Source organism: Saccopteryx bilineata, chromosome 3, assembly GCF_036850765.1.
Source record: "Saccopteryx bilineata isolate mSacBil1 chromosome 3, mSacBil1_pri_phased_curated, whole genome shotgun sequence".
NCBI lineage: Eukaryota > Metazoa > Chordata > Mammalia > Chiroptera > Emballonuridae > Saccopteryx > Saccopteryx bilineata.
Genome location: NC_089492.1, coordinates 87,215,667 through 87,229,546, shown reverse-complemented (window position 1 = coordinate 87,229,546; position 13,880 = coordinate 87,215,667). Strand labels below are relative to the sequence as shown.

At 40.7% G+C, this 13,880-nt stretch overlaps 1 protein-coding gene and 2 non-coding genes across 3 annotated transcripts in view; all 3 read right to left on the bottom strand.

Moving 5' to 3' along the window:
- Window positions 1–13,880, bottom strand: part of WDR43 (WD repeat domain 43) — a 50,529-nt gene that overhangs the window by 20,166 nt on the left and 16,483 nt on the right. The window contains exons 5-8 of the mRNA XM_066266810.1: window positions 12,587–12,726; window positions 3,560–3,662; window positions 2,739–2,803; window positions 198–369 (exon numbers count right to left, since the gene is read on the bottom strand). Of these exons, the coding sequence (XP_066122907.1) occupies window positions 198–369; window positions 2,739–2,803; window positions 3,560–3,662; window positions 12,587–12,726 (480 nt within the window). The remainder of the gene's footprint in view (window positions 1–197; window positions 370–2,738; window positions 2,804–3,559; window positions 3,663–12,586; window positions 12,727–13,880) is intronic.
- Window positions 11,817–11,950, bottom strand: LOC136332845 (small nucleolar RNA SNORA36 family). Its single transcript, XR_010730975.1, has one exon. It is a non-coding gene; the product is annotated as a small nucleolar RNA SNORA36 family (small nucleolar RNA).
- LOC136332843 (small nucleolar RNA SNORD53/SNORD92) lies at window positions 13,520–13,604 on the bottom strand. The gene has a single exon (XR_010730973.1). It is a non-coding gene; the product is annotated as a small nucleolar RNA SNORD53/SNORD92 (small nucleolar RNA).

The following is a 13,880-nucleotide window of genomic DNA, read 5'->3' as shown; positions in this document are numbered from 1 at the left end:
CATGAAAATATTTTGTATATGCTGATTAAGTAAAATTATAGTGTTCTCAGAAATTTAAAAATGAAAACACAGAAAGGTTCGTCAGAGGAAATACATAACTATTTTGGAACTATTTCAATAAGCAGACCAATCATTTTAAAATTATTCTTTTCCAAGACATGCGGACATAGCTTTACTCCAGAGTAGCATCTACGTACCACTCGTTCAATGGTGGGCTGAAACCAATTGCCATATACAAGCAACAAGGACATTTTGTCTGAGCAAAAACCAGCTGCTAGAATAGGGATGGGTTTTGGTGTTGATTTCTTGCCTTTACCAGGTGCCGCTATCTGAATTGTGCAGTTTGAAGTCAAAGGCTTTTTGCAGTATCTAGAAGTTTAAAAAAATAAATAAATATAAATTGTTTGAAATAACAACATCTCATACTAATTCTTTGAAGTTGGCATGAAATGTTACTTTCCTTTGGCCTTCACACCACCATCAGGGTCCCCAAACCACTAATATTCCTGTCAGGACTTTATCTGTCCCCACCATAGTCAACATTCAAGACCTTTGTCCGGCCCCATTTGCCCTCCTGTCCCATGTCGTCAACTCCATAAGAGGCCCCCAAGCTCCCAAGGGCTCTCACACCACCCTGAGCTTCAGTCCTAAATGCCCATACATGCCCTAATCAGCCCCAACTTTAATCGTGCCCAACCACTAAGAGCCTCACCCTGACTTCAGCAACGTAGCTTCAGGCACAAAATACAACCGACAAAATAATGGCAGCAATGTCTAGTCTAAGAGCTCTCTCATCACCTGCTTGCTCGACGCCAGTGCGCTGCAGCCCTCCCAAGTTGTAGCTGTTACCCCCCCCCCAATACCCTCTGTGCCAGGGGCCTAGGACATGACTTAACATGCAGGTTGTCCTTTTAACACTCTGAGACAAAGAGTTGCTCTCCCTCCTTCACCTCTAAAACCTCTGAAAACGTCGTCACCAGATAGCAGCTCCTCTCCTCCCACTGTCACCCAATGCCCGTTGGGTCACTCCCCACACTTCTTAAAAGGCATTAGTGGCTCGCTGTAAACTGTACAGTACTATTCCTGAGGAATTCCCTTCTTTGTGGCTTCCATATCCAGCATGCAGGTCGATGATCCTTCTGACACCCTGTCCTCTCAGTTCCTTAACCTTCCCACCTCCAACAACTCTGCCCTCCACTCTGTCTTAGCCCCTCACTGCACACACCACGGACATCATATCCCCAATAAATGCACACCCTCCCTAATCTCAACTGCAAGCAGCCCACTCTCTCTCTTTCCAGTTCACCCCTCTCCTAGTACCCTGACTGCAAAACCAAAACCATCTCTATCCAGGATTTCTGGCCTCTGCTTTGGCTTTTCCCCTCTATGGTTTATTCTCAACACATCAGACAGAATGACTTAGAAACTTAATGTCTCAAAACTTAGGTCAAACCCCATCTATCCTCTGCTTAAAATCCTTCAATGGCTTGCTTACTATCTATCGCCTTAGTCCTTGCCATGGCCTACAACTTCTAAGCCCTCAATTCTATATTTCGCATACACTATGACTATGTAAATTATGTAAATATAGGTCCTAGTCATTAACAGTTACCTCTAGAAAGCAGAACTCAATGGAGGGAGACTTGGGATTTTTAACTGTCTATGTATCCTGAATGTTTTAAAATAAGTGTATACTGCTTTCACAAATAGTTTATATTTAAATAAATTACCATACTAAGATTATTAAAGGAAAAGATTATCAACTGGCCTTAAAAAGTTCAAACTTTAAATATTTTAGTTTTGGGGGGCCACATATGGTCTCTGTTGGGTTTGGTCTCCAGCCCACAACTTACTGACCCTCACTCTACATACAACTACTATACATCCTACCAGCAACATACTCCTCTGTCCACCAAAACACTAGCATCACCACACTTCACTGATCCACGTATGTGCAAAAGGGTAGTACTATCATGGTTAGAAATGAAGTCTTCACCAAACTCTTCATATAAACCACTTTCTCTTAAAATTTGTCATTAGAACTACCAATGTTTAGTAAGTGTGTATCATAAAAAGCCAGTCTCCTCACCACAAATATGAAGAAATGATCCCTAATGCCAAAATCTTGAGCCTTTACTAGGAATTTATGTAGTTGTATGAATAAAGAGTTAGGAATGCTTTGGGAGAACTGTATGGTATGTGAATTATACCTCATTAAAGCTATTTATAAAAATAGGAATTAAGGATACTTTCAAAACAATCTAAATGAAAATACAATGCAAAGAATATTGAAGTGGTAGTATAAAGAAGTAACAAGGCCCTGGCCGGTTGGGTCAGTGGTAGAGCGTCGGCCTGGCGTGCAGGAATCCCAGGTTCAATTCCCGGCCAGGGCACACAGGAGAAGCGCCCATCTGCTTCTCCACCCTTTCCCTTCTCCTTCCTCTCTGTCTCTCTCTTCCCCTCCCGCAGCCAAGGCTCCAGTGGAGCAAAGTTGACCTGGGTGCTGAGGATGGCTCTGTGGCCTCTGCCTCAGGCACTGGAATGGCTCTGGTTGCGACAGAGCAACACCCCGGAGGGGCAGAGCATCGCCCTCTGGTGGGCGTGCTGGGTGGATCCCAGTCGGGCGCATGTAGGAGTCTGTATGACTGCCTCCCCGGGAAAAAAAAAAAAAAAAAAAAAAAAAAAGGAAGTAACAAATCAGGGAAGGAAAATAAATTTGACTTAAACTTCTAACTTACCCATTTAATATGTGTTCAAAAAGATGAACTTGACCATCTCTGCAAACAACAGCTAACTTGACAGGCTAAAATAAAAACGCAGCTAATTAATGGGCAATACATTTCGTCTACTCTAGTGAACAATTACTTTTATAATATACTTAAGAAACTTCAACTCCTCGCCCCAACCCATTATATAACCAGATAAAAAGTTAGAAAAGCAAGGATGGTCCTGGCCAGATAGCTCAGTTGGTTAGAGCATGGGCTCAAAGCACAGAGGCTGCCGGTTTCATCTCTGTTCGGGGCACATACAGAAACAGATTGATGATCCTCTCTCTCTCTCCTCCCTCTCCTCTCTAGCTAAATTAAATAAATGAAAATTTAAAAAGAAAGAAAGAAAGAAAGAAAGAAAGAAAGAAAGAAAGAAAGAAAGAAAGAAAGAAAGGCAAGGATGCACAGTTGTTGCGTTTAAAAATAATAATGTCTTCAAAACAACAGCTCAAGTTGTTGTCACCAAGCTTCTAAATAAAAGTTTTTAGGCCAAGAAGATAACAGCCAAGGAGACTGCAGCTTGGAGTTAGATAAGCAAAGTCACTACCAGGTGCAGAAGTCTGTGAGAGCACTGAGGATGCTGAAAACACCGCTGCACCCTGTGCCTCCCCCCCCAGAAGAGCTGACCACAGTGACCTAATGGCTATTACTTCGCAGTGTAAGGAGATGTGTGTTCTACTTCACTCTTCTTCCTTTATGTCCCATTTCCCGAACGATTACACCATCAAAACTTCAATTTTAAAAATATTTGTGAAATCCAAAAACAAATTCTCAAAAATTGAGCCATTTACCTCTTCTTTATTTTCTGACAAAGTCAAGTCAATGTAGACAGGTTCATCTGTCACTGTGAAAGACATCACTGCATTTTTTTCTTTGTTTTCTGATCGGACCTGCCTAGATAACAAAACCAACAATACAGATTTAAAAGGTGCTCACAAAATAAATAAATAAATAAATAAATAAATAAATAAATAAATCACAGCATTAGGTTCAAAATAGTTTTTCATCTTTTAAAAGCTATTAAGGTGACTAAAGATCAAAATAAGAGAAACATGTATCTCTTACTATAAAAATGGATGTATGGGAAAAGAGAAATCATTAGTGCATTTCTAACAGATTTAAACAAAGTAACATTCTCTATTCTCTTCCATTAATCTGTTCCACTAGCTTGACTGATGCCAATACCATACTATTCTGATTACTGGAGCTTGACAAGTCCTAAAATCAGACAATGAGTCCTCCTACATTTTTCTTCCTTTTCAAATTTGTTTTGGTATCTACGACCTTTGTATTTCCATTTGAATTTTAAAACCAGATTGTCAATTTCTACAAGAGTCTGCTGGAATTTTGACTAAGTTTGCACTGAATCTGTAGATTAATTTGAGAATTAACATCATAGCAATACCAAGAAAAAAATACAGCCCTGGCCAGATAGCTCAGTTGGTTAGAGCTTTGTCTGGAATCACATAAAGGTTGCATGTTCAATCTCCAGTTAGGGCACACACAAGGAACAGATGGATGGATGTTTCTGTCTCTCCTGCTTCCTCTCTCTCTAAAACTAATAAATATAAATTTTTTAAAAAGAGAAAAATTTGCCTGACCAGGCAGTGGCACAGAGGATAGAGTGTCAGACTGGGATGTGGAGGACCCAGGTTCGAAACCCCAAGGTAGCCAGCTTGAGAGCGGGCTCATCTGGTTTGAGCAAGGCTCACCAGATTGAGCCCAAAGTCTCTGGCTTGAGCAAAAAGGGTCACTCAGTCTGCTGTAGCCTCCCAGTCAAGGAACATATGAGAAAGCAATAAATGAACTAAGGTGCCACAACAAAGAATTGATGCTTCTCATCTCTCTCCCTTCCTGTCTGTCCCTATATGTCCCTCTCTCTGTCACACACACACAAAAAATAAAAATTTCAGAAATGCACATGATCCTCATTTGTTGAGTCCTTATTTGAGACCTCACCTGTTTGCTAAACTTTATTTATAATCCTGAAAATCAGCATTTATGGAACTTCGTTGGTCTTTAACAGGTATGCACACAGGCAATGAAAAAATAGGAGTTACCCAACATTCAAGGTTAAACAAGGCTATGCTCAACCTTCTTATTTCAGCTCTCATACTGTAAGTATCCCTTTTGTGGTCTAGTTAGTGCTATGTTTTTCACATTTACGCTTTTTGTTGGTGATTTTACTGTTTATGGCCCAAGAGTAGTAACGAAGTATTATTGTCTAATGAGCAAAAAATGGTGTGATATGCATTATGGAGAAAATGTCTGTGTTAGGTAAACTCTATTCTGACATGAGGCAATCAACAATAACATTACATACAGGCATTTCTCAGAGACACTGAGAGTTCAGTTCCAGACCACCCCAATAAAGCAAGCTGTATGTCAGGGGTCTCTAAACTACGGCCCGCGGGCCGCATGCGGCCCCCTGAAGCCATTTATCCGGCCCCCACCACACTTCCGGAAGGGGCACCTCTTTCATTGGTGTTCAATATCTACATCCTGTGCTCCTGGAGTACTGTATGTGGCGGCAGCGGCGCCACAAAGTGCGGCGGCGCTTACGTACAGTACTACTTCCGGAGACGCATGCATCACGGCTCCTGAAGCACATCGTATCACTTGTTACGGCTAGCAGTGACAAATATGGAAATGGGCATTGACCATCTCATTAGCCAAAAGCAGGCCCATAGTTCCCATTGAAATACTGGTCAGTTTGTTGATTTAAATTTACATGTTCTTTATTTTAAATATTGTATTTGTTCCTGTTTTGTTTTTTTATTTTAAAATAAGATATGTGCAGTGTGCATAAGGATTTGTTCATAGTTTTTTTTTATAGTCTGGCCCTCCAACGGTCTGAGGGACAGTGAACTTGGCCCCCTGTGTAAAAAGTTTGGGAACCCTTGCTGTATGTAATCTTTTGCTAGTGAAAGTTTCAATTTGTTAAAAATACGCAGCAGTCCTGGCCGGTTGGCTCAGCGGTAGAGCGTCGGCCTGGCGTGCGGGAGACCCGGGTTCGATTCCCGGCCAGGGCACATAGGAGAAGCACCCATTTGCTCTCTGTCTCTCTCTTCCCCTCCCGCAGCCAAGGCTCCATTGGAGCAAAGATGGCCCGGGCGCTGGGGATGGCTCCTTGGCCTCTGCCCCAGGCGCTAGAGTGGCTCTGGTCGCGGCAGAGCATCGCCCCCTGGTGGGCAGAGCGTCGCCCCTGGTGGGTGTGCCGGGTGGATCCCGGTCAGGTGCATGTTGGAGTCTGTCTGACTGTCTCTCCCCGTTTCCAGCTTCAGAAAAATACAAAAACAAAAACAAAAACAAAAAAAACCTCCGCAGCATTTGAAGTTCAATAAAGCACAGCACAATAAAATAAAGTGTGCCTTGTGTGTGTATGTGTGTATAAAATAAGGTATCTTTAAACAGAAACACACATAAAACAAGATTATAGATTGGTCAGGTGACAAAAATGTTGTGACCATAGAGGCTTGCAGAAACTTAAACCTGTATTTCCCCTAACAGTAACCATTCAGTATCACTAAATCAGTGCTCAAGAATTTCATACAATTAAAGTAAATAATCAGAATCAACTATAGTTTTATATACGTGTATACAGTAGTACCTTGATATACGAGCAGACCAACATACAATTTTTTTAAGATATGAGCTGTGACTCATATCTTGTTCGAGATCCAAGCGAAATTCCAAGATACGAGTCGTGATTCAGGAAGCTGCCGCTACTTGGCGCGTTGGCGCACGGGTCCAGTATTGGCAGCACAGCACCAGTATCTCCTTCTTTCTCATTTGTTACCTGCAGAATCAAGTTGAATCTTGTGCGCTGTACTCATTCTTGCATCATTTTTGCATTTTTTACTAACTTTTTTTGTGTGCTATCATGGGGCCGAAGAAAGTGAGTGTAAAGGCTAGTGGTAAGAAGAAGAGAATCATGTCGATAGAAGTAAAGCAAGAAATAACAAAAAAACACGAGCGTGGTGTAGGAGTGATGGAACTGGCAAGGCTGTACGACCGCAATACAACCACAATTTGTACCATCCTTAAAAGGATGCCATCAAAAGCGCAAATCCAGCAAAAGAACTAAAATTCTGTCCCAATTAAGGACAAATATCCATGAAGAAATGGAGAAGCTTCTGCTGGTGTGGGTGAAAGAGAAAGAGCTGGCAGGATATACAGTGACGGAGACTGTAATATGCAAAAAGGCACATATTATTTAGGCAACTTGAAGAAGAACGAAACCATGAACCTCAAAAGAGGCAGCAGAGATACGTTTAAGGCAAGTCACAGCTGGTTTGAAAATTTCAAGAAGAGATCTGGCATCCACTCGGTGGTGAGGCATGGTGAAGCTGCGAGTGCTGATGTTAAGGCAGCTGAGGAGTACATCGCACATTTTGCTGTGCTTATCACAAAGGAAGGCTACATCCCCCAACAAGTGTTCAAACTGTGACGAAACAGGATTGTTTGGGGGAAAAAATGCCCCAGAGGACTTTCATCACCGCAGGCCATAAAGCCATGAAGGACTGTCTGATCCTTGCATTGTGTGCAAATGCTAGCGGTGACTGTAAAGCCACTGCTAGTATATCATTTTGAAAATCCTCAAGCCTTGGCCCTGGCTGGTTGGCTCAGCGGTAGAGCGTCGGCCTAGCGTGCGGAGGACCCGGGTTCGATTCCCGGCCAGGGCACACAGGAGAAGCGCCCATTTGCTTCTCCACCCCTCCGCCGAGCTTTCCTCTCTGTCTCTCTCTTCCCCTCCCGCAGCCAAGGCTCCATTGGAGCAAAGATGGCCCGGGCGCTGGGGATGGCTCCTTGGCCTCTGCCCCAGGCGCTAGAGTGGCTCTGGTCGCAACATGGCGACGCCCAGGATGGGCAGAGCATCGCCCCCTGGTGGGCAGAGCATCGCCCCTGGTGGGCGTGCCGGGTGGATCCCGGTTGGGCGCATGCGGGAGTCTGTCTGACTGTCTCTCCCTGTTTCCAGCTTCAGAAAAAAAAAAAAAAAAAGAAAATCCTCAAGCCTTTAAGACTCACAAGATTCTTAAAAATTGCAGGTTATGTGGCATGCCAATGCTAAGGCATGGGTTATGCGGCAGTTTTTATTGAATGGGTAAGTCTCGTTTTTGGTCCTGCAGTGAAGAAATATCTTCAAGAAAATAAACTCCCGATGAAAGCATTACTAATCCTTGAAAATGCTCCAGCCCACCCACCTGTTCTTGAAGATGACATTCTCGATGAGTTCAAATTCGTGAAAGTCCTCTACCTCCCACCCAACACGGCTTCAATCGTGCAACCTATGGATCAGCAGGTCATTTCCAACTTCAAAAAGCTTTACACAAAGCATTTGTTCCACCACTGCTTTGAGGTGACTGAGAATACAAATCTAACCGTTCGAGAGTTCTGGAAAGATCACTACAACATCATATGTTTACTCATTATTGACTTGGCATGGCAAGAAGTTACAAGAACCTTTAACTCGGCATAAAAAAAGTTATGGCCTGATGTTGTAGACAGGGACTTCAAAGGATTCGAACCAGAGACCAAGACCGAGGTAGAAGCGTTGGAGGAGATTGTGTCTCTCAGAAAGTCGATGGGTCTGGAGATAGATGAGGGTGACATAAATGAGCTCGTCAAGGAACATAAGGAGAAACTCTCAACTGAGTTGAAGGAGCTACAGATGAGGCAACATACGGAGCTTCTGCAAGAGATTAGTAGTGAGGAGGAGGTAGAGTCGGAGGAAGTGATTTCTACAAGTGAAATTAAAGACATGCCGGCAATGTGGGAGAAGCTTTCAAGTTTCACTGAAAAGAAACACCCAGAAAAAGTTTCAACTGGTAGTGCCTCAGCACTTTTTAATGACACTTGTTTGTTACATTTCTGTAACATTTTAAAAGGCAGGCAAAAGCAAACCTCTTTGGATAGATTTTTATTCAAAAGTCCTGCAAGTGAAAGTGCCGACAGTGCAGCCAAAAAGGCAAAAACAGGTGATGATTAAATGAAAAATACGTAATGTTAAGTTTAAAGTTAAGAAAGTGCACTTGTTTTACAATTAAGTTTTTGTGGTTTTATTTTAAGTAAAGAAAGTACAGTTTTATTTTTTTTCAAGTAAAGAAAATGCAGTTTTAGTTTACATTTAGTGTTAATAAAGTGTAGTTTTAGTTTATGTGTCTACAGTGCATGCCTTCCTCCCTCCCTCCTCCTCGGCCATTCACCTCTGTTAGCTGCACTCGTCTGTCTCCAAGGTAAGAATACAGTACTAAATAACACTTTTTTCTTTTATTTCATATATTTTGTTATGCACTGGTAAAGTATACATGTGTGTTTCTTAATTAAAAACATGTCTTTTTTCATAAATTAGAATGGTCTGGGGTTGTTGCACAGGGCTGGAACGAATTAAATCTATTTCAGTTATTTTAAATGGGAGAAATCTGTTTGATATACGAGTTGACTGACTTACAAGCTTGGTTACAGAACTAATTAAACTCGTATCTCAATGTACCACTGTATATGCAAAACTAACTCAATGGAGAGTCTTTTCAACAAGAGGTACGGACCACTGGATATCCATAATGCAAAAACATGAACATCAATCTAGTCCTCACACCATATATACATATTAATTTAAAACCGATCACAAAACAAAATGTAAGACTTAGAACTAAAAAACTGCCAGGAGAAAGTCATTCTGACCTTGGGTTAAGCAAAGATTTTAGCTTTTTGGCATTACTAATTTCTTATGTAAGTGCAGAAATCTATAGAACAAAAATCATTCCAACAGACACTCCTCAACTATCAGACACAGAATTGAAAACCAATGTAATTTGCCTGACCTATGGTGGTGCAGTGGATCAAGGGTTGACCTGGAACACCAAGGTCGCTGGTTTGAAATTCCAAGCTTGGCTGGTCAAGGCACATACAAGAAGCAACTACTACGAGTTGATGCTTCCCGCTCCCTCCCCTTCTCTCTAAAATCAACAAATAATATTTAAAATTTTCTTTTTAATTTGATTTTATAGACGTATAAGAGAGGGGACCGAGGAACAAGAAGTATCAACTCATAGCTGTTTCACTTTAGTTGTTCACTGATTGCTTGTCATATGTGCCTTGACCAGACAAGCTCAAGGGCTTTGAACCAGCAATCTCAGAATTCTAAGTCAACGCTTTATGCACTGTGCCACCACAGGCCAGGCAATAAATAATCTTTTTAAAAAAAGAAAAAGAAAAGAAAGAAAATTGCCTGACCAGGAGGTGGCACAGTGGATAGAGCCTCAGACTGGGATGTGGAGGACCCAGGTTCGAGACACCCAAGGTTGCCAGCTTGAACACGGGCTCATCTGGTTTGAGCAAAGCTCACCAGCTTGGACCCAAGGTCACTGGTTTGAGCAAGGGGTTACTCGGTCTGCTGAAGGCTCGCGGTCAAGGTGTCCCAATGAAAAACTGATGATTGATGCTTCTCATCTCTCTATTCCTGACTGTCCCTACCTAACCCTCTCTCTGACTCTCTGTCTCTGTAAAAATAATAAAATAAAAAAGACTAATGTAATCTGCTTGAGAGACATGAGGACTATAGCTTAGCTGCACTGAAGAAGAACAGAGTGGCCTCCTGAACCCTTCCCCACACAACAACTTAAGTAATACATATTTTGACGAATCCCACTTTATCCGAGTACTTTGGTATAAATTCATAGTAACTCTATATGGTCAAGAGCAAGGGTCCCCAAACTATGGCCCGTGGGCCGCATGTGGCCCCCTGAGGCCATTTATCCGGTCACCACCACACTTCCAGAAGGGGCACCTCTTTCATTGGTGGTGAGAGGAGCATAGTTCCCATTGAAATACTGGTCAGTTTGTTGATTTAAATTTACTTGTTCTTTATTTTAAATATTGTATTTGTTCCCGTTTTGTTTTTTTTACTTTAAAATAAGATATGTGCAATGTGCATAGGGATTTGTTCATAGTTTTTTTTTTTATAGTCCAGCCCTCCAACAGTCTGAGGGACAGTAAACTGGCCCCAGTGTAAAAACAGGAACCCCTGGTCAAGAGAATGCTCACCTAACTGATTACTAGGATGAAAAACTATTTTTTTTAATGTTTATTTTGTCCACAAACAGGTTAAAAGTTAACTTTACCATCAGATAACATCATAAAACCCAAGATATTTCTTAAATTTAAAAACTTTTGATGGTCCTTTAATACAAAATTTTTACTTTTAAAAGTAGCTTCAAAAACACAGATAAGCCCTGGCCAGTTGGCTCAGTGTAGAGCGTCAACCCAGTGTGTGCAAGTACCAGGTTCAATTTCTAGTTGGAGCATACAAGAAAGGTGACCATCTGCTTCTCCACCTCTCTCCCCCCTCCCCCCTCTTCTCGTCCTGCAGCCATGGCTTGGTTGATTTGAGTGCATTGGCCCTGGGCACTGAGGATGGCTCTGTGAAGCCTCCTCCTCAGGTGCTAAAAATAGCTTGGTTGCAAACATCGGCCCCAGATAGGGATTGCTGGGAGGATCCTGGTCAGGACGCATGTGGAAGACTATCTCCCCTCCTCTCATTTAGAAACAAAAATTTTAAAAAAACCCACAGCCAAGTAGTGTGGTTTTATTATAGAATGTTTACGGTCTTACTTATATAATGAAAATGTGTTTAAGATGTGTTAACCAAATAACATGTACAGTGGTACCTTGAGTTATGAATTTAATTCGTTCTGTAACCAAGCTCGTTAAGTGAATCAACTCGTATATCAAACTGCTGATACTTGACCCGTGTGCCACTGTGCCAACTAATGGCAGCTTCTGAATCATGACTTATATCTCGAAATTTCGCTCGGATCTCAGAAAAAAATATGGAACGAGTCACAGCTCATATCTTAAAAAATTCGTATGTTGGTCTGTTCGTATCTCAAGGTACCACTGTGTGTGTGTGTGTATGTGTATGTGTGTGTGAAGTTAAAAGTATGTAAAATTTCAGCCACATTTTAGAACCCTGTTTAACAATATTGCAAACTTTCTTGTAGGCAGAGAGCTTACCACATAGAGTTGACTTTCTTTTCTTTCTTTTTTTTTTGTAGCCTGGGGAGTAAATGAACAGAACAATGCTTTCTATCCAATTACCTTTCCTCGTTTGGGTTTCAGTGTCCCAAAGCTTAATTAACAGAACAGGGAAGCTGCCCTGAACTCAACTCAACATGTTAGAGATGACGACTTGTTTTCTATTTGATTTTAAAAGCCATGTTAATAAACAACATACAAAACCCAAGATTTCCAGTTTTCTGCACTCTTTATTCACTTTTTCAAGTAACCTATTTTTGTTGCATAAGCTGAATGTTAACTATTCATGGAATAGCAAAAATTACTATTCAATAAAGAACTGTGACTGAGACTGTAAATGCCAGTTACATTATTTCCAGTATTGTTAGTTATATTTAAATGTCCTTTATAATAAAGTACACTTTTATATAATTATAATAACAATTTAAAAAACACAGCTAAAGGAATGTAATGTCTCCAGTATGCCATCACCAAGTAGACATTACTATACTAACCCAGCAGTCATCTTTCAACAAAATCAGAGATTTTCCTGAATTCTTTTTTAAAAAGTTATTCCCACAATACCTCTAAACAAGCATGGAGGAAGTTCCATTATACAATGCTCTTAAATTGTTCTGATGTAGATGTGTTTAAGGCAGGCTGAATTCTTCATTATAACTCAATACAAACCTAAGACTAAATAAAATAAAGCAAGTCTGATATCCATCATTTATATTAACCATACAAGCTGTGACAGATTCTTTCAAGGCAAAGTTACGTCCCAAATCCAAAAGATTACATACCAGACATTAAGTAACCGGTCATGTACGGCTCCAGATAAAAAATAAAGACCTGTAATTCCATCAAAGGGTTGGCTCTCATTAGGAGGTCTGATAGTAGTGAACATAAGTGATGAAACTGGCGTTGCATGTCCCGTGAAGTGCTAAAAAAGTTACACCAGATTTAGAAAGATGGATAAAAAGCACTAGAAAAAGTTAAGTGTCTGTATGTATCATAAAATATCTATCCTATGCCTGAAATCAGAGATCCAGATTAAAGGTAACAAATTTAATTCTAAGCAATTTAGTTATTTGTGCTACTGTATTTCCCCCACGGATAAGACGCACCCTTTTCCGAAAAATTTGGGGTCTATAAACTGGGTGTGTCTTATACAGTGGTTGTGGCATTTCAAATGCCCTAGATAGAACTGAGGACAAGGCAATACATGAAGATAGTGATTCGTCATTAGACACAGATGAGGACAAGCTAATGGATGGGAGTTTTGACAGCGAGTTGTATGAATTTTATAATGAATAAAACTTAAGTTCAACAACTATGTAATACACTTTTTTTTTATTTTGGGCCCCAAAATTAAGGTGTGTTTTATACATGGAGAAACGGTATATTCTCCTTAAAAATTCCATCTGAGGGTGAGTGGGGGGAGTTAGAAGATGGTAAAGGGGTGGATAAATGGTGATGGAAGCAGACTTGACTTGGGGTGCTAAACACACAATATACAGATGATGTATTGTAGAATTGTACACCTGAAACCTATATAATTTTATTAACCAATGTCACCCCACTAAATTCAATTTAAAAAAAGTCCATCAGAAAATAATGAAAATTAAGATGTTCCTTTTAACTCCCATGACCATATCTGCACCCCACAATCTACATTCCTTCCATTTCTGAGTTAAAGATTCACATAACGCTACCCATTTACAAAGTGGTGATGGGTGCTCAGACACAGCCAAGGAATTGTAGGTCTTCATTTCACTCTCAGTGAGTTGAAACCACACCTTTAAGGTATCATCACAGCACCAAAGTTCCATAACCCCTACTCTAATACTAAATCACTGTTAAATACTGTAAGTGGACCAAATGCTGGCTGCAAGCTAGAAATCAAAACCACTAAAATCATTACAAAGTAGAGTAAAAGAGTTTTAATGCAAATTCCACTTGTTTTATTCCTTTTTCCAATGCATGTGAAGGGGACATGTATAACCTACTTATTCTATTTAACATCAACAAACCAGATTTGGAAGCAAACTTTTTGTCTATTAATTCTACTATTTGATATGCTTGAAAATAAAGAAC